This window comes from Scyliorhinus torazame, chromosome 15 (assembly GCF_047496885.1).
Source record: "Scyliorhinus torazame isolate Kashiwa2021f chromosome 15, sScyTor2.1, whole genome shotgun sequence".
NCBI classification, from domain to species: domain Eukaryota; kingdom Metazoa; phylum Chordata; class Chondrichthyes; order Carcharhiniformes; family Scyliorhinidae; genus Scyliorhinus; species Scyliorhinus torazame.
The window spans coordinates 133,817,944-133,842,079 of record NC_092721.1 but is presented as its reverse complement, the minus strand read 5'-3'; the positions used below and the strand labels follow the sequence as shown (position 1 = coordinate 133,842,079).

The following is a 24,136-nucleotide window of genomic DNA, read 5'->3' as shown; positions in this document are numbered from 1 at the left end:
CAGGAGGTCAGAGCACAGAAACTGGACTTCAATACAGGTGATAATGGCCCTGGACCCAACCAGCAGGAGGTCAGAGCACAGAAACTGGACTTCAATACAGGTGCTAACGACCTTATCTCAGGGTAAGGAGATACCCATTACCATGATGGGGAAGTAAGTTCAGAATCTCCGGAGAAACAAGGAACGGCTGTTAAGAAGTCCTTTTATCTTGCAGATAAAGAGATAGTGGCTTTTGTCATAGGAACTTTGCCTGTTGGAGAGTGGGCGGAGACTGCGGGAGCTTTGAAATCATATTATAAAGTAAGGGGCCAGGACAGCCATTTTTCAGTTCAATCAAGTGGTTCCAGGGACTCAAGTTCAGCAGTTCAGCTAAGTAACTCAAGTTCAGTTGAGCTAACAGTTCAGTTCTAAATGCTCCTGATTCTACGCTCCTGCCGTTTTTGTGTCTACAGTCTGCTGAGAAATCGGACCTTTTAAACTGTGAGTACCTCAAGCAGCTTGCGAAGTTTCCCGAGAGATTCATAGGTGTTGAGAATCTGGGGAAAGGGGGTTTGACTTGTTTATTAATTGTTTTGAAACATTGCTAAGAAACTGTGTAACAGTAAGCTTTTATGTTGTGTCCGTTATAGCAATTTCTTGATAGACATAGTTTTGGTAGAGTTTAAGGTTTTTATTGTATTTTCTTCTGTTTTGGTGATTTTGACCTGGGTTTTTCAATAAACCTCGATTTGTTTGTAATTGGAGTCCGTTTCAATTCTTCGATCTCTCACCAGCGATCTCTGACCAAGTCACATTTAAAATACTCCTCACCCTAATTCCGGGGTCGAGAACCTAGGGTAATCTTGGAACGATTCGAACCCGTTCACTCAGGACAGGCTGCTGGTTAGGTGATAAACAGCAGTGTCCTATTCTCTCTCTTGGGAAAGCTACTCCAGCGAAGTTGGAACCGGGTGGGTGTTTTACCACTGGCAAGAGAGAGCATCACCTGGGCATTGGTGGGGGTCTGGATATCTGTGCGATAAGCCTCAGGCTTCCGGTTAGGGATAAACGGCAGGCTTGATTCAGTGCTCTCTCCCGCGGAGGTGTCCCAGTGCGGCATCCCCTGGTCTCTGAAGTTTCAGTGCCAGCTGGAGAGAGACACACACAGATATACAAACCCCAGATATCGGCCCAGTAGTGGAGTAAAGCAAGAATGGAACCCACTACACAAGAGACTGAAAGTCTCTATGGCTCACTGTGTCAGAATGCATGTGGAAGCTCATGCTCAGATTGGAAACTAATTTGTGGGATCAAATAAGCTTGGGAGATTTGCCTAGCTTCAGCTAATGGGAGACAATGGGTCAGATTTAACTCCTGGATTTGTTTTGGCATGGAATTTGCCTAGTGCCTACGTTCAGTAGGGACAAGTTGAAATTGATTTTGTCTCATTAATAACCAAAAGAAATTAGGATGAATTTGTTGCACAGTGTTTTGGTAGGGAAATTGTTGGAGGTTTATTTGATACTTTTTGATGAACAATCTGCAGGTTATGTATGGTTAAGACTGTTTTGCTTAATGTGTATGAGTTAGTCCCAGAAGCTTATAGGCAAACGTTTAGAAATCTCAGGAAGAGACAGAATCAGGTTTTGTGAAATTTGCTCGACAAAAATGAGATTGTGTTTGATCAGTGGTATAGCGTGATGAAGTTTGATCAAAATTTTGAAAACCTAAGGCTTTCAGTAACGTTATGTAAGACAAGATGCATAAATAGTGGCTCCCGGCAAGGTCTTTGTATCTGATCCCTTTTACCCATTTTTTCTGGGTCTTTGGTGAGTTGAGGAGGTGAACGCTCTCCAGATGAGGGTATGTCAAAATCATTGACAAAGAAGCTCAATATTAAAAAGGCTCATGAGGAAAGCCCATTGAAGGAAGGTGAAGGAGGGAAGATGGCTGCCACACCCATTACGTTAGACACGTTGGCAGTGGTAATAATGCAAGAGCTTGAAAAGTTTGGCAAACAAATGGACAGGGAGTTCGAGCGGCAGGGCCAGAAAATTAAGGAATCTTTTAAAGCCACTATTGAAGAGGTTTTGTGCCCGATCCAGGAACAGTTCATGTGAACTTCGAACGTGGTGAAGGCACAAGGCGAGACAATAAAAGGGGTGGAGGAGGCCTTGTCAAGGCACGAGGATCAATTTGCCTCGGTGGAGACAAGAGTTTTGTATGGTGGTGGAAAGTAATAAAGACCTGAGACTTAAAGTGGAGGACCTAGAGGATAGGTCACGGCAGTTAAACCTCAGGTTAGTGGGGCTGCCAGAGGGAGCAGAAGGCCTGAAGCCGACCAAGTAATTTTCTGAAATATTTTCTCGGCTGGTGGAAGGGGATGAAGTGTTCATCCCTGCGGAATTGGACAGCACATCGGGTGCTCAGGCAAAAGCCAAGAGTCACCATGGCCGCTGATAAACCCTTTACACAATTATAAGAGGAAGGAGAAGGTCTTGGAGTTGGCGAAAAGTATTCGGAATATTGATTGGGATGGAAATACGGTACGAATATATTAAGATATTGGGACTGAATTGGCAAAGATGTGTGCGGCCTTCATTGGGGCAACAGTGGGGTTTTATGATAAGGGCGTGAGAATTGGAGTGGTGTACCCGACGCATTTACAGGTTACAATGGATTTGAATGATCACTTTTTTGACACGCAGATGAAAGCGGAGAAGTGATGCACTGGCTGTTGTTTGAGTGGATATGTTATGGGAATCATGTTTGGGAGCCACTTTGCTAGTGATGGGGAGAGTGGAGTGGCCCAGGTTGGGAGGGCACAATAGGTCTAGCTATAGTTTTGCGTTTGTCTGGTGGGGGGGAAGGGGAAGATGTGACGCCAGATGGCTTGTGGGCCTGAAGAGGATGGGAGGGAGGGGGACTTACCTTTGTCTCACCCAGTGGGTGGGGCTTGTGGTCATCTTAGTTGGGCCTGGTACCCAGGTGTTTGGTGCAGGGTGGAGGGGCTGAGAGAGACCCCCAATGAGGTTGATCGCCTGGAACGTGTGAGGTTTCAGGCGGGGGCGGCTGTGAAGAGAGCAAGGGTTGTTTTCCATTTAAGTGGGCTGGGGGTTGATGTGTTCTTCCTACGGGAAACTCACCTGCGGGTGGGGGACCAAATCTGGTTGCGGAAAGCCCGGTTTAGTCAGGTTTTTCACTCAGAGTTTGACAGCAGGGCACAGGGAGTGGCGATTCCGATTAGGAGGATCTGTTTTCAGGTGGTTGAGGGAGGGGCCTATCAGGGCAGTCGGTATGTAATAGTCACAGGTACGTTGGAGGATAGGGCTGTGGTGATGGTGAACCTATTTGCCTGAATTGGGACGATGTCAAGTTTATGAGACGGTTATTGGCTGCCATTCTGGAACTGGACACACACCGGCTGATTTTAGGTGGTGGTGGGGGGATTTCAATTGTGTCTTGGATCCAAAGTCGGATTGCTGTAGGCCCAGATCGCTGGTAACAGACCCGCATCCGGCTTCCAACCCGTGCCCCCCTACAACTTTAAGTCTACAAGATGTGACGCATGGTCTTAAATAACCACCACCGAGTACGCTGATCGCTGGTGTTAACAGGATTTATGGAAGAGACAGGAAGGGTGGATCTTTGGTGATTTATGCATCCGGGAGGTAAGGAGTTTTCATTTTTTTCGCTGGTGCACAAGGTGTATTTGCGTGTCGGTTTTTCCATTATGGGTAGGACCTTGCTGCTGGGGTGAAGAGTGCGGCGTACTCGGTGGTGGTTATTTGAGACCACGCACCGCATCTTGTAGACTTAAAGTTGTAGGGGGGCACGGGTTGGAAGCTGAATGCGGGTCTGTTATCCGATCTCAGGTTCTAAGCAAAGACTTTGTGGGCCATAAATAACTATGTTGAAAGGAATGAGATTGAGGTGGTCTCACTGTCTAATGTGGGAGGCATTAAAGGCGATTAGGGTGGATATCATCTTGTACAAGTCATATATGGATAGGAAGAACAAGCGGGAATGTCAGGAGGTAGTGTTTGAAGTTCTGGGTGTGGATAGGGTGTATGCAAGTGACCCAATGCCAGAGCGCTAGGATTTTAGCCAAATCTTTTGCATGCACATTGAGCAGAGAGATTGGACCTACTATCAGACCGGGTGGTGCGACAGTTGCGGCGCTTGGTATACGAGTTCGGGGAATAGGCTAGCCAACTGTTTGCGCATCAGTTAAGGTGCCAAGAGGCTGCCAGGGAGATTGTGCAGGTGCGGAAATCTGGAGGTGGGTTGGTCTATACCTCAGAAAAAATTAATGAGGTGTTTTGTTCCTTTTATGAAGGACTTTACAGGTCGGAGCCGCCAGAGATGAGCAGGAGATGGTTGAGTATTTGGAAGGCTTGGAGTTTTCTCAGGTTGAAGGTGAGTTGCCGGAGATATTAGAGGTGCCGATGAAATAAAGCTTCAAAATGAAAAAGCTGTGGCTCTTGCTCAGAAGTGTGCTCAGCGGGTTGCAAGAAACTGAAATAACATAAAAGAATGCAAGAATAGAAAAGAACACAATATATTTTACCAGGACACGAACGGAGCCTCAACAATATTCTTAAAGGAACGAAAGAGAACCATAATCTTATGTTTAAACACAACAAAGACGACTGGGATGGTTGGCTAGCTGAGAAGCTTTTAATGGATTTAGATATTAAAAACCTGCAGCTATGAAAGAAAATGGAGATCAGGGGCGGGATTCTCCGCAATCGGCGCGATGTCCGCCGACCGGCACCAAAAACGGCGCGAATCAGTCCGACATCGCACCGCCCCAAAGGTGCGGAATCCTCCGCATCTTGAGGGGCCGAGCCCTAACCTCGAGGGGCTAGGCCCGCGCCGGACTGATTTCCGCCCCGCCAGCTGGCGGGAAAGGCCTTTGGTGCCCCGCTAGCTGGCGCAAAACTGACTTTGCCGTGCGGCGCATGCGCGGGAGCGTCAGCGGCCGCTCACGGCATCCCCGTGCACGCGTAGTGGAGGGGGTCTCTTCCGCATCCGCCATAGTGGAGACCATGGCGAAGGTGGAAGGAAAAGAGTGCCCTCACGGCACAGGCCCACCCGCGGATCGGTGGGCCCCGATCGCAGGCCAGGCCACCGTGGGGGCAACTCCCGGGGCCAGATCGCCCCGCGCCCCCCCCCAGGACCCCTGAGCCCGCCCGCGCCGCCTTGTCCCGCCGGTAAGAGAGGTGGTTTGATTCTCGCCGGCGGGACAGGCATTCCAGCAGTGGGACTTCGGCCCATCGCGGGCTGGAGAATCGCCGGGGGGGGCCCGCCAACCGGCGCGGCGCGATTCCCACGCCCACCGAATATCCGGTGCCGGAGAATTCGGCAACCGGCGGGGGCGGGATTCACGCCAACCCCCGGCGATTCTCCGACCCGGCGGGGGTCGGAGAATCCCGCCCCAGATGTTAGAACTCGGACAAAACGGTTCACAGACTGATTTTAATCGAAGAAAACAACAGCAAATTCTGAATTGAGAGGGTCAAAAGTATTATGACAGAGGATTTCTTCAGGGTCTATAATTTACTCCTGCAAAAGCCAGAGGAAACATCGGAAGTCAGCAATGTTGTTCTTGACAGGGCTAACCAAACCAGGTCAAGAATACTATTGTCGAATCTTGGATTTGGAAATAATGGGAACTTAATCATCATGAAAGAGGAGATTTACTATGAAGCATCCCGGAAGGTGAAGCCACGAACAGAGCAGAGAAATAAATTCTCAGGTACATGAGAGGAAGAACTGTATAAACCGTTATAAAATGGACATGAACTCTTAATATTTGCATATATTTCAGTTAATTTTGCCAGGATAGACTGTATAAAGGAAAATGACAGCATAGGAAATTACTTGTACTGTATATAGTAAGTTAGTTGTTAAAGGTATGGAATGTTAGAAATTTTCATATTTTGAATAGTGCTTATGAAAGTTTTCAATATGGTGATGGCTTTTCATTCTTTAGCAGAGAAGAGTCATAATTATAAGGTTGTTATGTTTTGGAACAGTGTCTTTAATTTAAGGTAAAATTAAGGGGGTTATGTGATCCTTTTATGAAGTCTGCCTGACATCAGGCCTGGGTGAATTGATTGTTAGAGGCTAAAGGGGACCCAGATTATTTTACTGGGAAAAAGGTGCAAGGTATTTATGCTTGGAATCAATGGCAGAAGCCTGTTAGTTAACAGTGGATATATTATGAGACTCCAAAGTCCCAGAAATGTGTTGACAAAGTCTGCTTATAAACAATTGTGCTTTAAACTGTCCATTTAGTTCCAAGATGAGAGAGGGACTTGCAAGCATAATTAATCAGCATCTCTACCTGGATACAAGGCCTAAGTGATTCACATTGCCATCGTGATGGGCTTTGAAATGGAAAAAGTCAGAAATAAACACAGAGTAAACCCTCGAGACCTAAGAATCATTTTGGACTGTTTCTGGGAGAGTTGGATGTCTTTATAAAGGACAGTGTAACCTATATTGGATAGTTGGCTTTTTCAATTCTGTTAAAAGTTCTGTTCTGTGGTTTAAAAAATAGGTTCCCTACAAAAATAGTATTTGGTCAGTAGTGCTTTTAGTGAAATGTTGTTGTGTCATCCATTTAGGTATTAACTGGAAGTTCAAATTTATTTTTTAAAATACCCAATTATTTTTTTTTTCCAATTAAGGGGCAATTTAGTGTGTTCAATCCACCTACCTTGCACATCTTTGGGTTGTGGGGGTGAAACCCACGCAAACACGGGGAGAATGTGCAAACTCCACACAGACAGTGACCCAGTGCCGGGATCGAACCTGGGACCTCGGCGTCGTAAGGCAGCAGGGCTAACCCACTGCGCCACCGTGCTGCCCAAATTTCTTTTTAAAAGTGATCAGTCTCTACAGGAATCATAACCCTTTAAAAAAAAATCAAACCTTTTTCTCCTTTCTTTAGTTAGTGTGTGGCAAACTGATAATTGTTTCTTCACGTGGATGTGTTTCCATGCGAACACAATCAGCTATTATATCAATATCTGGCACGCCCTAAAAGGAAGGAGAAGTCAGAGAATTAAGTACTGTTCGACCATTCACATCTCCGTGCCTCAGAAAGAGATCTGGAAAGAGTAGAAGCTCAGCCCTGAGTGAATCTAAAAGGAAAAATAAAAATATATTTAAAAAGTATTCTGCATGGTATGAATAAATGAAATGAAAATCGCTTATTGTCACAAGTAGGCTTCAATGAAGTTACTGTGAAAAGCCCCTAGTCGCCACATTCCGGCGCCTGTTCGGGGAGGCTGGTACGGGAATTGAACTGTGCTGCTGGCCTGCCCTGGTCTTCTTTAAAAGCCAGCGATTTAGCCCAGTGTGCTAAACCAATAAGAATTTAGATAAATGTAGTGATCTATGGGAATATTTAAAAATATAATGAGAGTATGATGCAGCATTTTCCAGTAAAATAAAAGGCTCAATCATCTAGAAATTTTGAACATATTTCTTGGATTATTACATTAAAAGCACCTTTGGCTGATTAACACTGCCTCTAAGTTTAGTGTTTCATTGGAGTGGCAGCAGGTATTCAATCTATGAAACCATTCAGCAGGAATGAGTGTTAAGTGAATAAAAGGTGCATAATGTTTTTTAAATTAGTTTACGGGATGTGGGTGTTGCTGGTTAGGCCAGCATTTATTGCCCATTCCTAGTTGCCCTTCAGAAGGTGGTGGTGAGTTATCTTCTTGAACCCCTGCAATCCCCAAGGTGTAGGTACATCCACTGTGCTGTTAGGGAGGAAGTTTGACCCAGTGACAGTGAAGGAATGGCAATATATTTCCAAGTCAGGGTGGTCAGTGACTTGGAGGGAAACGTCCAGGTGGTGGGGTTCCCAGGTATCTGTTGCTCTTTTCCTTCTAGATGGTAGTGGCTGTGGGTTTGGAAGGTGCTGTCTAAGGAACCTTGGCGAGTTGCTGCAGTGTATCTTGTAGATGATGCACAGGGCTGCCACTGTTCGTCGGTGGTGAAGTGTTTGAATGTTTGTGGAAGGGGGAGCGATCAAGCGGGCTGCATTTTCCTAGTTTGTGTCGAGCTTCTTGAGTGTTGTTGGAGCTGCACTCATCCAGGCAAAATCGAGAGTAATCCATTATACTCCTGACTTGTGCCTTATAGATGGTGGACAGGCTTCGGGAAGTTAGGAGGCGAGTTACTCGCCATAGGATTCCTAGCCTTTGACCTGGCCTGGTAGCCACAGTATTGTTTCTGATCAATGGTAACCCCCAGGATGTTGATCATGCCATATCTGGTGTTATAAATACCCAAAAATATGATGCTAATTTATGAAGATTTAGAAGCAATATTGTTGAACATTTTGTAGTTCAGGTAAATCATTTGATGGCGAGTAATTCCTGAGGAAATACTTTTTTTTCTCTAATTTTTCTCTGCCCAGATCGATTCCATTGATCCAAACCAACGTAAAAAACAGACCTTTTTCAGAAGTAGGGAGCTATTCAAAATAATATAATTGACATAGGACTTATTTGGAAAAATCAATAATTATACAGTTTCATAGAATCAAAGAATCCCAACAGTGCAGAAGGAGGCCATTCGACCTGACCCACTGAAAGAGTACCCTACCTTGGCCACACCCCTGCCCTATTCCTGTAATCCCACCCAGCCTACACATCTTTGGACACTAAGGGGAAATTTAGCATTGCCAATCTACCTAACCTGCACACCTTTGGACTGTGGGAGGAAACCGGAGCATCCGGAGGAATCCCACGCAGACACAGGGAGAACGTACAAACTCCACACAGACGATGGTCAACCTGGTTCTAAAAGCAAGTGTAAGGCCAGGCAGACACATATTAAAATCTTGAATGTGAGGAACCAAGCAGAGTAAGATAAAAGGATGACATATTTGTTAACTTTATCCTAATGCTGTGCAACTTTCCCCATGATTTATGCAGAAAGTGTCATTAGTGGCGTGGATTTAGTGTAGCTTTGTCGGTGCAGGTCAAAGGGCCTCTTCTGTACTGTGTGACTCTATGATCTTTTTGCAACACAAGCACAATTCTGAATAACACTTTTTATAAAAATAGTTAATATATTGCCACCGGAATAACACAAATTAAAATGAATATTTTCTCTAATTACAATTCTCTTACAAATAAATCATTCCACATCATGGTAATATACCAAAAAAGAGCAATTAATAAACTCTAGTTGAAATTTATATAACTCTTTTTTCTCTGATATTTTGCAATAAATTAATCTTTCATCAAAAAAAATTGTGCCTTGCCAACTCAATTGACATAACTGACTTTAAATCATTGAAAATACAAATTAGAACAGCTCAGATATTTATAGAAAAATGTCACCAGTCGCAGAGGCTGCTCTCTCTCCTTTATGGGACTGGTGGTGATTTAACCTGGGGGTCACCATACCTCAGGTGAGGGGCAAGGTTGAGGAGGTGGGACCTTCATGAATAACACTGTATAAAAGCAAATTACTGCGGATGCTGGAATCTGAAACCAAAAGACAAAATGCTGGAAAATCTCAGCAGGTCTGGCAGCATTTGTAGGGAGAGAAAAGAGCTAATGTTTCGAGTCCAGATGATCCTTTGTCAAAGCTAAAAGACATAGAAAATGGGAGATATTTATACTGTGGGGTGAGGGGAGAAAAGATGAGACATAGCCACAGAAACCAAGGGAAAAGAGTGCTAATGGCAGTCCCCAGACAGAATAAAAGGTGTGAAAGGCCAAACAGCAGAGAAACTAAAATCAGATGTGACAGATGTGATGGGGAAGGGGAGAAGCAAAGGGGAGAAAAGGTAAGGAGGGGGGGGGGGGGATAAAAGGGGCGTTGCGCAAACTGGAGGAATAGCACCTCATCTTCCTGTTAGGCTCGCTACAGCCTTCCGGTCTCGAATTCAACAACTTCAGATTATTAGCTCTACTCCACCTCAACTCTTTTGTTTTCATTCCATTTTATTTTAACTGTCTTTTTCCTTTTATTTCTTTCTTGGCTTTTTTAGATATATATTTTCCCCCTATCTTATCCCCCCTCGCCTTACCTTTTCTCTCCTTTGCTTCTCCCCTTCCCCAGACCTGCTGAGATTTTCCAGCATGTTCTCTTTTGCCTTCATGAATACCCTCAGTCAGTATGGGGATTCGCGCCGTTGGCATTGCTCCACATCATGAACCAGCCGTCCAGCCAACTCAAACTATCCGGCCCTCCAGAAATGCTACTCAATCAAGGTATTGATTCAAGCTATCCACATGTGATGAACGTTTTGCAGTAACCATTCACCATGTATATAACTGTATCACGCTGTTGCCCATGTGGGCTCCACCTATGGACCGTTGTAAGGTATTACCTGTAATGTATCATGTTGGTGCCTTGTGGGCTCCGCCCCTGGCTCCACCCCTTGAGGGGAGGTATAACAAGCAGTAGCCCTGTAGGCAGCTCTCACTAGCAGACCAGTCGCAGGCACTGTTCTAGATGATCAAAGCCACAATTTACTTCTACTCCTGGTTTCGTGTGAATTGATGGTCGCATCACCACATAAGTGAAATTAAGAAAGATCAACTAAGGTAGCTTTATTTTTTTCTGGCGATGTGTACCACTCACTAACATTGATCAACTCTATTTAAATACGACTAAATGGTAGAAAAATGTCATTGTTTAAATGTCTTTACAAAAGCTGGGCTAGAGAATTTGAAGTAACATGGCAATGAGTGCATTGACATCCTATTCCTCAAATTGTTGTCGTAATGAAAAACACCGACAAAACTAGACCTTTTTACCCCTCTGTGCACCGAACGCAACAGTTGTGGAACAATAAACGATCTAAGCGAGCTGGGGACACGTTAATTCCTTCAGCAATGCACTTTCACCGGAGCGGGTGCGTTGTTCTTACTCTGAGCTCGGTTCATTCCTCATATCTGCATCAGGTAACCGCAGCTTTAACCCAGGAGATTTTATCCGCAGCATCCATCCGCAACCCAAACCTTGCCCATAACAGACACTGATCCACGCCCTTATTTCCCGTTCAGCATACTTTCCGTTGGTGAAGTGGTGCATACGTTATAAAGATTAATCATATGGTTAAAACTGAGGTGGTGTTTGATATTCCGACAGGTACTCACTTCAATCAGCTGAGCTCAAAATACCATGGTGACGGGACAGGAAGCGCCGGCTCAGAACGGACATGACGTCACCGGCGCCATCTTGAAGACAAATCGAAAGCGGAGCCAGTCCTGGGAAAAGGGCACTGCTTGGACTGTTCGGTGGCATTCGGCCGCAGAGCGTCTGCCTTTGGTGTCGGAGAACTGCTGGATTACGTTCAGCTCTGAATGTCAGGGTCGCTGCCAATGTCAATATCTCGTTTAGGATTAGAATGTAACATGAGACAGGAGAGGGAAATAAAGCCGGCTTTATGGGCGGGTGAGCTAGCGGTCCACAAGTTTTCGAAGTAACAGACTTTGAGGCTTTTATTCTCAGCAGACAGGAGGGGGAGCAGGATGTGGGGCTCATGGCGTCAGGGTACACTGGGGGAGCTGAGCTCTCTGGCAGCCCTTCTTGTCGAGCGATTGTCTCCTGTGTGCAGGCAACACGGACCCCTTTGTTTTGGATTGGATGCCCATGAGTATCCATTGAGTCTCTGACTCCCTTAGGATATCATCCCTATTACTCCACACTTCCCTGATTTCCCATCCATTTGTGACGCCCATTACAATTTCCCCTTGGCCAGAAACTTGGAATGAAAGTCACCGCCAAAAACCCTTACCACAAAAGCGTTATTCAACGATACAAATAAAAATGAATAACATAGCCTTGTACAGCTCCTTAGTGCCCATCTTGTGGGCATAGTGCTCCTACACTGCTAACCCAATGGCTGCATCATGAAGGCTTTCACTTGGAGACTTTGGATACCTTGCAGGCTGCTCTCAAACAGCTCTGGACTTTTGAGGTCCCAGTTTCGGACTACACCGCCTCAGTATGGTCTGCAGTAGTCTAGGTTGGTTTGCTGACAGCAAGGACACTGCTCAAGAGATAGTGGTGAGAACACCAGTGATAGCATCCAAAGAAGTCAGTAGGTTTGCGCACCACAATATCATTGGTACACCCCCAAGGTGCCTCTAAGTCTGGATTCATGACTATAAGGATCTCATGACCCCTGCTTGAACTTCCACAGTCGCACTATGATGTTAGGTGTCTTCCACCTCTGCTGTTAAAGAAGTTGAGACCTCACCCATAGATGCTGCATCAGAGATGGAACCACAAGCCATGTCATGGAGTTAGCTACCACTTCCATACAGGAAAAGCCTGTCTCCCAGTTCCACATGAAGCCCACTACACTCCTCTACAATTATAACTGGCTCTCTGGCAGGAATGCACATAGTGCCACCCCTTCAAAGTCATCATCATGGACCCCCGTGACATAACCTGGTTGCAACCTTGCTCTCTGGGAGCTAGGAAACAAACTGGCCTAGCTGCATCCCACTTATGTTTGGTTACTCACTATATGCTGATCCTAACTCAATGCACCCTTTAAGACATATACGTTATTGTCAGTATCGGAGCAGTGCCAAAGTGAAGTATTTGCTCCCATTCCCTTTTGAGGGTGTTCCTTAAGGGCCTCGTGGGCCACTGGAAATATGGCCTCCTGTTGTTGACTTTGGGCACCACGCTTGAGAACTTGGGAGTTCTGTTAAGAACCCTTCTGATGTTAAATGCAAGGGTTTTCCAAATTCCTGAAGGAAAACTTAACTAGTTCTTAACTATTTATTTTGTAATTTGGTATAATGTGAGGAAAGAGATGAAACCCAGTAAAGTTCCAGTCTTGTTGTAATAATCCACATAACATTTATTACATTATAAAATATACAAAAAAGGCAACAATAAAGAACAAAAATTACACTTAACAATGACTACACACTATATTAAACTGATAGTTTAAAATCTCTTCTAAACTCCGAGAAAATACCTTCCCAAAACATCCCAGAGATTCTAATACTATGAGCCAAATACAGCAATAATTACCACACATGATCTATATCTTTCTTTTGGGAAATTTTATTCTGGTTTAGAATAGGAAACACCCAGGCATTAAACAGCAGTCTCCAGGCAAAAGCTTGTTTTGGGAGAGAGCTCAGTTTTCAGCTGGTTGTGGCTGTGATCATTTCTATCCATTACTACTTCTTCTCCATACAGGACAAACTTTAATACAGTTTTTTGCTTTTGATCTCATCTTACTTGAACAACTTGTCTTATAAGTCCCTCTTGTTAACATTCCCTTTTAGCATGCAAATGCGACATTCATTGGTATTTCTCCCTTTGAACCCTCACCCTCTGTATCTTTAACTGGTGCAATTCTATTCCCTATTCTTACTCACTTCACTTCGGTCAATATCTGTTCGCCCTGTTCCGTGGCTAATCAGCATATTAAAAATCCTCATTGCAGTTGAATCCTTATCATTTCCTTTTATCCATTTTAAAAAAAAATCTTTGTTTTATCCCAGCTTGATAGTCCTCTCTCTTGGGTATTGTTCTATTTGCCATTTGATGTCCTCTTTCCAGCCACTTACTGCAGAAAGACAGCAGCAGCTTCCTTATTATGACTGCAGCTCACTTTCAAGAGCAACAGGCTGCCTTTAAGAAACACAGGCTAGCTGGACCACGTTAGCCATGAATGCTGCAAGGCCCCCCTAATGAACATCAAAAGGACTGGTCAAATGCTGATTGCAAATAGCGAGCCCCAACACCTGATTATGGGAGCAACCAACTTTAACTCAATATCAATGAATGGAGGCAAGTTCTTTACCATCATGATTGGGATTGGTGATGGAGAAGAAGTTAGTCAGAGAGTTAGCTTTCCATTTAAGATGAACACGCAACTGTAGCATCAGGTTAGAGTGAATTGAAAGGAGGATCCAGAGGCAGTGCTTAGAGATTAAAAAAAACATTGCCTGTTGGAGGGTCTGGAAGACAGCAATCAATACATTTATTTTCAATAAAACTGCACTATCAACTCGAATAATGAATATACAGATGTTCCAAGTTGGCTTGAAAAGCTTCGGGCCAATCAAACGTATCAGGTGGAATTAGCAGAACCAAGTTTTAGTCTCAAAAATTAAAGAAGGGGGATGAGAAGTATAAAACTTTCCAAGTTGGGTATAGAATTATTTCATTGGCACAAAAAGATTCATAATACTGAATCAAGGAGTCAGACCAAGAAGACCACAGTTAACAATGGCATTCACGATAGCTGGAAACATTCAATATGTTATTATTGCTTCACATGCTATTCATGGCCAAAAGGTTGAGGTGCCAACAATTGAAAGCTGACACCATGGTTACAAGACAGGGAGACAGTTTGATGAAAGACACTTTATGACTGTCTGACATTTTTGTAAACATTCTATAACCAACTTATTTTGAAAGCTAGAAGCCAGTTAAATTGAAGAAGACCACAAGGAAAGAGATAAGAGCAAATTACTGTGGATGTTGGAATCTGAAACATAAACCGAAAATACTGGACACTCTCAGCAGGCCTGACAGCATCTGTGGTGGAAGAAGGGAGCTAAAGTTGAGTCTGGATGAGTTTGTCAAAAGCTCACTTTGCCAAAATGTACGTTATATCTTAAAAAAACCTTCTGTGCGTCTGTATGATTGGGGAGTGAGTGTTTGTTTCATTTTAGGGTTTTGTGATAAACATTTATCTTTTCTTTCATTTTGAAATTTACATAAACCTGTTTTTGCGTCCATTCTTGAGAATCACAACACTTAGATTAAAACATGGAGATATACCAGGATACTGCCTGGTTTGCAGGATAGGTCTTATGAGGAAAGGTTGAGGGAGCTAGGGCTTTTCTCTTTGGAGCAGAGGATGAGAGGCAACTTAATAGAGGTTTATAAGATGATGAGGGGGATAGATAGAGTGGATGTTCAGAGACTATTTCCTCAGGTGGATGTAGCTGTTACAAGGGGGCATAACTATAATGTTCAGGGTGGGAGATATAGGAGGGATGTCCGAGGTAGGTTCTTTACTCAGAGAGTGGTTAGGGTGTGGAATGGACTGCCTGCTGTGATAGTGGAGTCGGACACATTAGGAACTTTCAAGCAGTTATTGTATAGGCACATGGAGCACACCAGAATGACAGGGGGTGGGATATCTTGGTTTCGGACAATGCTCGACACAACATCGAGGGCCGAAGGGCCTGTTCTGTGCTGTACTGTTCTATGTCTCAGAAATATATTTTGTTGCAGTGAGCAGATAGATTATCTGACATCCCCCCCAAAAAGATGAAAAATGCAAAAAACCTAAATGTGCAGTTAGCATGATATTAATATTGGACTGTTCTCTTGGGGCAAGATGGTTAAGCTCTAAGATTGTAGGCTTGTACAAGATGGTGAAAGGATACACATCAAAAATTGCTGGATTTGCATTCCATCATATTTTACTATTTGGCTAAAACAAACACTACTCTTAATTTTTAACAATAAAAAAAGCAAAAATGTATTGCAGGAAGTTTAATTTTTGGACATATGAAGACTTGCTAAAGGTAGTAGCATTTATTCACAATGTCAGGAAATTATGTTAAGCATACAATAATTTCCACCACTTGATATTAATTGTGTCAAGTTAATATAATTCTATTTTAGCTGGGCAGTACATATTTTCTCAAAGACTGGTTTAATCAACAAAATTAGTTTAAATGTCATGACTAAAGTCATAATTTCCTAACATCAACTATTTTAAATTGATATTGTAGCAACTAATGTCTTTTTACATAAAAATGTGTTTCCTCTACCATTAGTACTTGGTTGAGAATTCCTAAACATAGGCAAATCTGTTGATCTTTCAAATCCACTTTTAAACTTCCTCCAAATTGCTTTGTATTTATTGGACTAAACATTTATATTAATTTCATCATGTTACTGAAGTAGCTGTAAATCTGGTCTAATATTTTTCAGAGATAGTTTGATTGCAACATTGAATTCCATTGGATTGTCAACTGATACTTAGGCTTTTATTTATCCATTGCAGATTTCAAGATTTATTTTTATTGCAGAAAAGTAGGAGAGGAGGTAAAAGGGAAAAAAGTAATTTGAATTTATATCATCTTTCAGTTCCCCCAAAAATCTTAGTGATTATTACATAGACAAACCACCTTGTACACAAAATGTGATGAATAACAATTACATAGTTTTTTAGTGTTGAGAGAGAAATGTTGATAGGAATTCCTATTTTTCTTTAAATAGTGTCCTAATATTTAATCATAGAATCCACTCAACCAATCTATGTGAACCACTGGAACAGACAGCTTATGGATCTTCTGAAGGACACCATCTCAACATTTCTTCATTACTGCATTGGAATGTCAGCCTGAATTATTTTAGAAAAACATTTTGGTTAATCTTTTCACTCAAAGGGAAAAACGTTATCAACTGGACGACACACTGGCCGTGAATAAGAGTATAAAACCATTCTCTTTCTACCAGTTGAAGTAACACAGCAGGTTTGTAGGCTTTTAAAAGGCTCACATGAACAGGGAAATATTCTAAGTGTAAATATTTTAATGAGATCTTAATGTAATTCATATTTATAATAAATGCTGGACTTTAAAATCTTCTAAAGACATGAGATAATATGAACTGAAGATTAAAGGTACTTGACTGCTAGGGTAATAAATATAGAAATGCCTGTTATGAAAGATTAATGTGAGATTCAGCAGGATTCAAAAACAATATATATATTTTTCATTTTTGAGTAAACTCTGATTTGAATATTATGCAAGTTCTTAAGCATTCACATAACAGTACAAAGTTCAAACTTATACACAACTTATCAGTAAGTTAATTTAAACTGTAGTCTTCTGGCAATGGGATGATTTTAATTTAACTCATCCAGTGGGAAACCTGTGGGCTCGTATCACACACAGCTCGATTTTACAATTAGATGCTGTGGAGACCAAGTCCACTATCATCTCCTGAACCAAAGGTGATAATTAAAGATTTTGGAAGGGATACTGGGTGAAAAGTATATTTGTTTAATTAACAAAATGACGCATTAAAGAATGATATACCTGACCTACTTTAAATGCATACAAATTTTGGTATTATCTGCTATATTGCTGTCATTAAATGCTGTAGAGCTCAACTTGAAACAAACACTGCCCAGGAGAAGAACTAATGAACCAAATTTAAACCGTGATTTTAATACTTCAAAGGTTACACCACTTGTTCTACATAATATCCAACAACTATTCAGTTAATTATGCAAACACTTCAAGTTGTCAACACATTATTCAACATTTTATCTATAACAATTTGTTTAATTAGACAGTTATTACTAAAATGTGATTGTTCTCCGAATTCAAGAGAAATTGTTTTTTAAATCAAAGACAAAGCGTAATACTTTATGCACGTGATAAGACTTTTTGAAGTACAATGAACTCCGCCTTTTACATTTACTGAAAATCAAATCTCAACATTTACTTGCTTAATCGTAATAAAGATTTAATGTTAATAGGATATTAGGAACAGAAATCAAAAATTTCAAGCAATTGTTCCATTGGTTTTAATGGAAATAAATTTAATTTAAATGGTTCTCTCTCTCTCTTGAGAAGTGGAGACGATTTTTACTTAAACATGCTCAGTGGAAAACATGTGGGTTCATACTGACAGCTCACTTTACACCCAGCTTGATTTTCTTCCATTGAACTCAATGGAGAGTAACATTAGGTACATGTAAACCAGGTACCCTATCCAAACTCGGCTGACATGCTGGCAAATGAACAAGATCAAATTATACTGTTGGCTTTAAAACTTCTTTTCCATCTTGCAGTTTCCTAAATTTCTATTTTTGGTTGAAGGTCTCTTCACCCCCCCCCCCCCCCCCCCACCCCCACTTCCTCCCCACCCCTGCCCTGTTTTGCAGAAGTACCATTTGAGTTGGAGAGTCTGCAAAGAATTAAATAAACTTTAATACCAGATTCAAGAACATGGAAGCTTAAAAAATGATGTGCTTCCTTCTAAATCTTAATATAAATGAGAAATAATATTTTACTGATTTTATTTCCACGTTTTCCAGTCTGAGGTGTTTAGTTATAAAAATTAATTAACATGTGCAATAAGTTGAACAAGCTAGAATAATAACGGCAATGTTCAAAGTACAAGTTCACATTAACTTTATGCAAGAAGTTTCATTCAGAATACCTTCTCAGCCACGCTCAGATAAATCTTAATTCTAAAGTGACACCAAAATGAGCAACTTTATTTCTGAAATTAGAGTGGATAATATCTTGCCCACTTACAGCACATCATATTATTTTTGCTATAATAATACTGTTTTACTTTCTTTAATCAGATATTCTAGCTTTCCTTGGTACTAAAGCAGCATGTACATTTCTAACAAACAAAGTATGAGAAATAGAAACATTAGGGTGCAAATTTTCTTATTTGTTTAATACAATAGAAACTTTGTAGATCCTTCTCTTTAGATGTTTTAATAATGGCAGAGGAGAGACAGATTTAAATTCAGGTAAATAAAAACGGAGACATGCAAAAGTTGTGTAATTCATTGACTGCCGACAGAAGAAATTTGATGAGATAATTGATTAAAGCAAAATTAATGCTCTGTTCCTTATTTATATGACATTAATACCCTAACCATACAATACAATATTAATACACTGGCTTTGACTAATATACTGTAGGCAAATAAAAAGCACAATTCCAAAAACACAACTTTTAAACAAAATTTGGAGGCTCCTATCATTACATTGCGATCTGATTGGATTTTAATACAGGTATATGCTCCAGTAAAATCTTACATTTCAACTTTTGTTGACTGGGAAGGTGGGGAAAGGGAAGCAAAGAATAATAGTCATTGGTATTGCATTAAGAATCTGGTATTTAGTATTATCATGGATGAGGATATGAGGGAAAAGTGAAGTGTCTACAGGCTGCTTGAAAACAACGCCGAAGACAATTTAATGTCAATCACCTTAACTAATAAAGGGCTTGTTTGGTGGGGAAGAAGAAAATACATGCATCACTTTTAATATGGTATGCACAGGTGAGAAGAAGATATATTTGAACATGTACTGTCTAATTTAATATATTATTTTTGGAAATAAACACATTTCTATGTAGCTGATGCCCCTTAAAGGAACTTTAACTACCTGTGTCCAACTATTGCTTTTTAAACAACATATATCTTTGTTTACATATGTATGTTACAATAAGGATAACAATGCTAAAAATGTACTTTTTATCCATTCTGAAATCAGACATCAGATTTGAAGATTTGATATGGCACTGGTGTAATGAATCACAAAGTTTCCTATATACCAGCCCTGAAAAGTGCTTCAATCCAAATGTCAAATGTGTGCGTGCTACTGCACACGTGTATGCCAAATAATTTTTATTCCAAATTTTAATAAATAAGATTAATAATATTAATCAAAGCAAAACTCTAGAATACATACTATGTTGAGATGAAATAATTCTCTGGATATATGACAGAGTTTGTCACGGAACTTCCAAAGCAAATCTGTCAAAATAGAAGATATTTGCTCTACTTAATCTACAGTTAAACCCAAAGTACAATCATATAGTACATTTATCCACCCATATTTAATGGGTTGTTAAAATTACCAAATATATAGTTAAATCCCATAAAATGGCATTTGTGTGTATGGTTATGAAAAAGCACTATTCTTTTGATGAAAATACATTCTTCCATAGTAATTAATGCCTGTAATTTTGTTAAGATCATGATAAAACTTTTAAACTAATGGACATTACTGATCTACAGACTACAGCATTACAAAACACAACAAAGTACAGCTTATCAGTGCTGATGTATGGAAATAATAAAAAAATAGAGAAGACTCTTCCATTGATTAGAATGCAACACTCCATACTGCCGCAATATGAGCAACTGTCTATGGAGAATACCTCCAGTGTTCATGTGAATGTACAGCATGTGTAGTTCTTTTAATTGCACCAAATAGAGAACTATTATACTTAAAACAAAGCATGCATACAGTCACCATGGTCATCAAATATGCTGGTTGTGATCAAGGCTGTGATTTTACTCCAGTTTCTTAAAATCAGTTCACATACAAATATAGAGGTGAGGCAGTGATGTGGCTTATGGCAAGATGAAGATTTATAGATTCATTAGATTTTCTGAGGCCGCAAAACGGGGACACAGGGTCATGTCTGGGTTCTGAAGCTGCTTTATAATCTGTTGGTGAAACTTTTCCCGAACACGATTAAATTCCATTATGTCAAGAGGATCCTCTTCAATCCAGAATTTGTGAAATTGCTGCATCAGGTAGCCTGTATAGAACACAGAAAAAACAGATTTTGAAATGTCTCTACTTTGCAGGAAAAATGCACAAAGATCAGCAAACAATTTTGTTAATACAATTAAATTAGTAGTTGTATCCCAAAAATAAAAGCAGAGCATGCTAACTTATGACGCTTCCAAGCTTCAAAGGGATTGATATAATACATAGTACAGGGGAGGGTGAGTTTTTAACAACTTTAAAGAAGGCAAGTGACTTGTACATATGCTGACAGCATAGAAAAGCTTGGATAATTTATAATGTGAAAAAGGCAAGCTGAAATTTTCTAGCATGCTAAATACTAATGCATTTTGCAAGTGATAGCTAATTCTACATTTGAATTTCTATATACAGTCACATGTTCCCAGACTTTGCATATCCAGACTTGAGCTCCAAGTGACAACTGAACAGAAAGATATTACTCACACCCTTACAAAATTTGCAAGTAACATTAATGTGCATTAAGACATTTATGTCAGAAGCAACTATATTCCAATAAGACTCAAATGTCTTTTGTTGAATCAATGTATAGAACCTACTCACAGAAGATTTTGTGGAAGTGAAAAAGTGATGGTGCTTCAGGGGCAACATTATACAAATGGGTTTTCAATGCCCCACTTACTAGCAGAGTATATGAAAGGTCAGTGATATTAATTCCCACTATAGCAAAGGAAAACCTGCAATTGAAAGAATAATAAATTATGAAAACATCCAAGAATAAATATTCTTATGCACAGTTCAAAGTGTAATGAAATCAGGATAATGTAGCACTGAATTATGTAACAATCTCTTTAGATACATTAATGTTTAAAGAGAAATTCAAAAAGTCAATTGATTGACTGATAAATTATGCCATAAAATTAAAAGAAACCTCACTTTATATGAAAAAAATAAACAAAGCAAGTACTATTAACTAAACATCATAGTTTAAGACTTAGAACATAAATTGAGTTCCCATTTTTCTTCCTAATTCAACCCACTTTGAGATCTTGAGGGTTTGTTGACTTATTCATTTGGATCCAAACAAGTATTCCACAGCTCACTGGAATTCATTTTGATTTGTTCTCAGTGGTCCAGCTATTCTCCAATGTACAAGATTTCAGCTTTCTCCATCTCTCTCTCTCTATTAAGTAAACACAGGTTACCATTTGACCTCGAATTCTCAAAGGTCTGCTTACCAGTTTCTTAACTTCAGAATAGACTGATGGGGCAGTAATTGGTCATATTAGATTTGTATTGTTTTGTGCCTCAGGTCACACATGGGCATCTTTCCATTTCATTGGATAAATGCCAGTGTTGGAACATCTTGGCTAGAGACACAGCTAGTTTTAGAGCACAAATCTTCAGTTCCACAGCTGGGGTTTTGCTAGAGCCTTTGCTGCATCTAGTGCACTCAAAGATTCCTTGATGTCAGGTAGCATATTCAATAGAAGATAATTTACTTCACACTAATGTAGCCAGTAGGACACAAGTCTTTTTGCTGAATATATTTCATAAATGAATACCCAAGCAGATTGTTCTTGGATTTAAAAAATTCTCTAAAAATTAAAGCTTAAAAATTGAAAATGCAAATCCCAATCAAAGGAACAATTTCGAAGCTAATACTGAATTAGCAGATTGAAATTATAATAAATGAAAAATGGTTAACAACTAACTCGTTATATTCTACATAATCAATATAGTAGCAGAGGTCTCAAAAAGCCTGTGTTGTATCATTGTTATGCATTGGTTTGTTTTCCTTTCGTTTGGATGCTTACATAGCTTCAAAGAAGTGTGGTTATAAATTTCGAGAAAGGGATAACTTGAACTGTCAGTGAGTTGTTCTGAAAAATCTATTCTCTACCGTGCTACAAAGCATGATTTCTATTTCTGAATTACATTCATAGTTTGTAGATACAAAGGTCTCAGATGCCTGATAATAATATCTGTTACTTGGCAAATAACTCAGCAATTTTATGTATTTCTGAATTACATTCACAGTTTGTAGATACAAAGGTCCCAGAGGCCTGATAATAATATCTGTTACTTGGCAAATAACTCAGCAATTTTATGTCTTAACAAAATAGGCCAGGTCTTTTTGAACATAAGCAACTTAGTAATAACTGCGCAAGTAATAATCTCAGGCTGATGCCTACAAATTGATTTTTCCTATGTTTTTATTGCATGGGAAAATTATATGCTTTCATAATTTTTCTCACTGGGTGGTCAACTATGCTCAAAGGGATAGATGGCCAAATCTGCTTTCTAGATTGGGTGCCCATAACAGAATAGTACTGATAAGGCTTGGTTGCAAATTGTCAGACTCGCAAGCAAATCCACCAGCGGCACTAATTAGCTAGAAAATATACACTTTTCCATTTGATTCTTTTTCTCTAGGAAGAAAAGCTGTGGTGGTTTTAAAATCAAGTCTGCAGGGGTCAGACGTTCACACAAACAAATAGATTTATTAAGAAGATATTACTTTGCCTGGGCAAGTGGCCGAGTCATGTGATCGGTCTCTTAAATTGCCCTTGTTCCACTGCAAGGCTGCTAGTGAGGAAACATGAGAAAAACCATGATTACAGACCATTGTTTTCCTTTAAATCAAGGGTCCCTGACACAACAAACAGTGGGCGCGATCTACTGGCCGTGTTGCTCCCAAATGGGGCGCGACGCGGCCGATATATGCCAGAAGAGGCTGCCTTTGGGCTTCCCAACAGCCACTCTGTCTCATGAGATCTAACCAGATCTCACGAAGCATTGCAATCCGGTTTCCGCCGACAATGGACGGGACCCAGTCTCGTTATGGTTAAGTGGGTTTAAGAACCCATTTAGCTGTGCTGACGCTGGATCTAACAGGCTCCCGGCATCTACCAGCTTCCCCAGGGAGTCCCCAGGCGGGAGGCGATTAGTACTGGTCTACGCAAACATGGTTGAGGCAGAACGGCACAGAATGGGGGGGGGGGTCACCCAGACCACTGAAGGTCCTTGGGTGGTCATGGACAGGGCAGGGTGAACCCTGGCTCTCCCTCTGGCACCTTGGTGCTGCTTGGCTGGCACCTTGTTGCTGCCAAGATGACACTGCCAGGCTGGCAGAGGCACTGCCATGGTGCCCAGGTGGCACTGCCAATGGTCAGTGTCCGAGGGGGGCCATGCCTATGGAAGGAGTGATGAGGGGGGTTGAAGGGTGGGGGGATTGAAGGGCAGGTATGAGGGGGCATCCGGTAGCTTGAAGGGGGGGGTGAAGGATGGAGGTCCTGAAAAGGGGGGGCCTGAAAGGGGGCATGGGAAGGCCTGAAAAGGAGGGCCCTCAGCAACCCCATAATGGGGTTTCTTCATCACTTGGGAGGGGGAGGGGGGTACTGCCCATGTGTGTGGGGCGGTGACATTGCCCGTGGATGGGGGTTGTGCGGGGGACCCTCAAGCTCACCTAGAGATCAATGCACACTTTCAAAATGGCCTAATCTCGGAGGTGCCGGTCTGGCCAGCAAGTTCAGCTCCCCAGTGATGGGAAAAATTCTAAGTGTGGTTAGATCGGGGTGAGGAAATTGCTGACAGAGCCAGGGAGAAACTCCCAGCCAAACCCACCTGAAATGACACTTCCATTAGATCGCACCCAGGATGACATTAACTACCAATTAGAACCATGAACAATTAATCAACATCAACAGTCAATGCATCAGACACTTCGGAGGTTGCCATTCTGTGTGGTTGTCAGTGAAGCCCGGGTGCCCGCCTTTTAGCACTTGCTGCAAACTCTGGTGTCTTTGGCTTGGTTTGGATGTGGTTCACAGTCGTCTTAACCAGAGTCGACATAG

General features: G+C 41.3%; 2 protein-coding genes and 1 long non-coding RNA gene across 8 annotated transcripts in view; 1 reads left to right on the top strand and 2 right to left on the bottom strand.

Moving 5' to 3' along the window:
* kbtbd3 (kelch repeat and BTB (POZ) domain containing 3) overlaps nt 1-11,188 on the bottom strand; it is a 282,090-nt gene extending 270,902 nt beyond the window's left edge. Inside the window, exons 1-2 of one of the 2 annotated variants that reach the window (XM_072476771.1) lie at nt 11,124-11,188; nt 6,922-7,029 (exon numbers count right to left, since the gene is read on the bottom strand). The gene's annotated coding sequence lies outside the window, so the exon portion shown is untranslated. The other variant, XM_072476772.1, reaches the window with a different exon arrangement.
* Nucleotides 10,380-17,862, top strand: LOC140391831 (uncharacterized). The gene is made up of 3 exons (XR_011935193.1): nt 10,380-10,568; nt 11,116-14,608; nt 16,264-17,862. It is a non-coding gene; the product is annotated as an uncharacterized lncRNA (long non-coding RNA).
* Nucleotides 17,863-18,235: 373 nt separating this feature from the next.
* elmod1 (ELMO/CED-12 domain containing 1) overlaps nt 18,236-24,136 on the bottom strand; it is a 72,095-nt gene continuing 66,194 nt past the window's right edge. For all 5 annotated transcript variants that reach the window (XM_072476765.1, XM_072476764.1, XM_072476766.1 and 2 more), the window contains 2 exons: nt 20,883-21,016; nt 18,236-20,331 (listed from right to left, as the gene is read on the bottom strand). In XM_072476765.1, the coding sequence (XP_072332866.1) occupies nt 20,159-20,331; nt 20,883-21,016 (307 nt within the window). In that variant the 3' untranslated portion in view covers nt 18,236-20,158. The remainder of the gene's footprint in view (nt 20,332-20,882; nt 21,017-24,136) is intronic.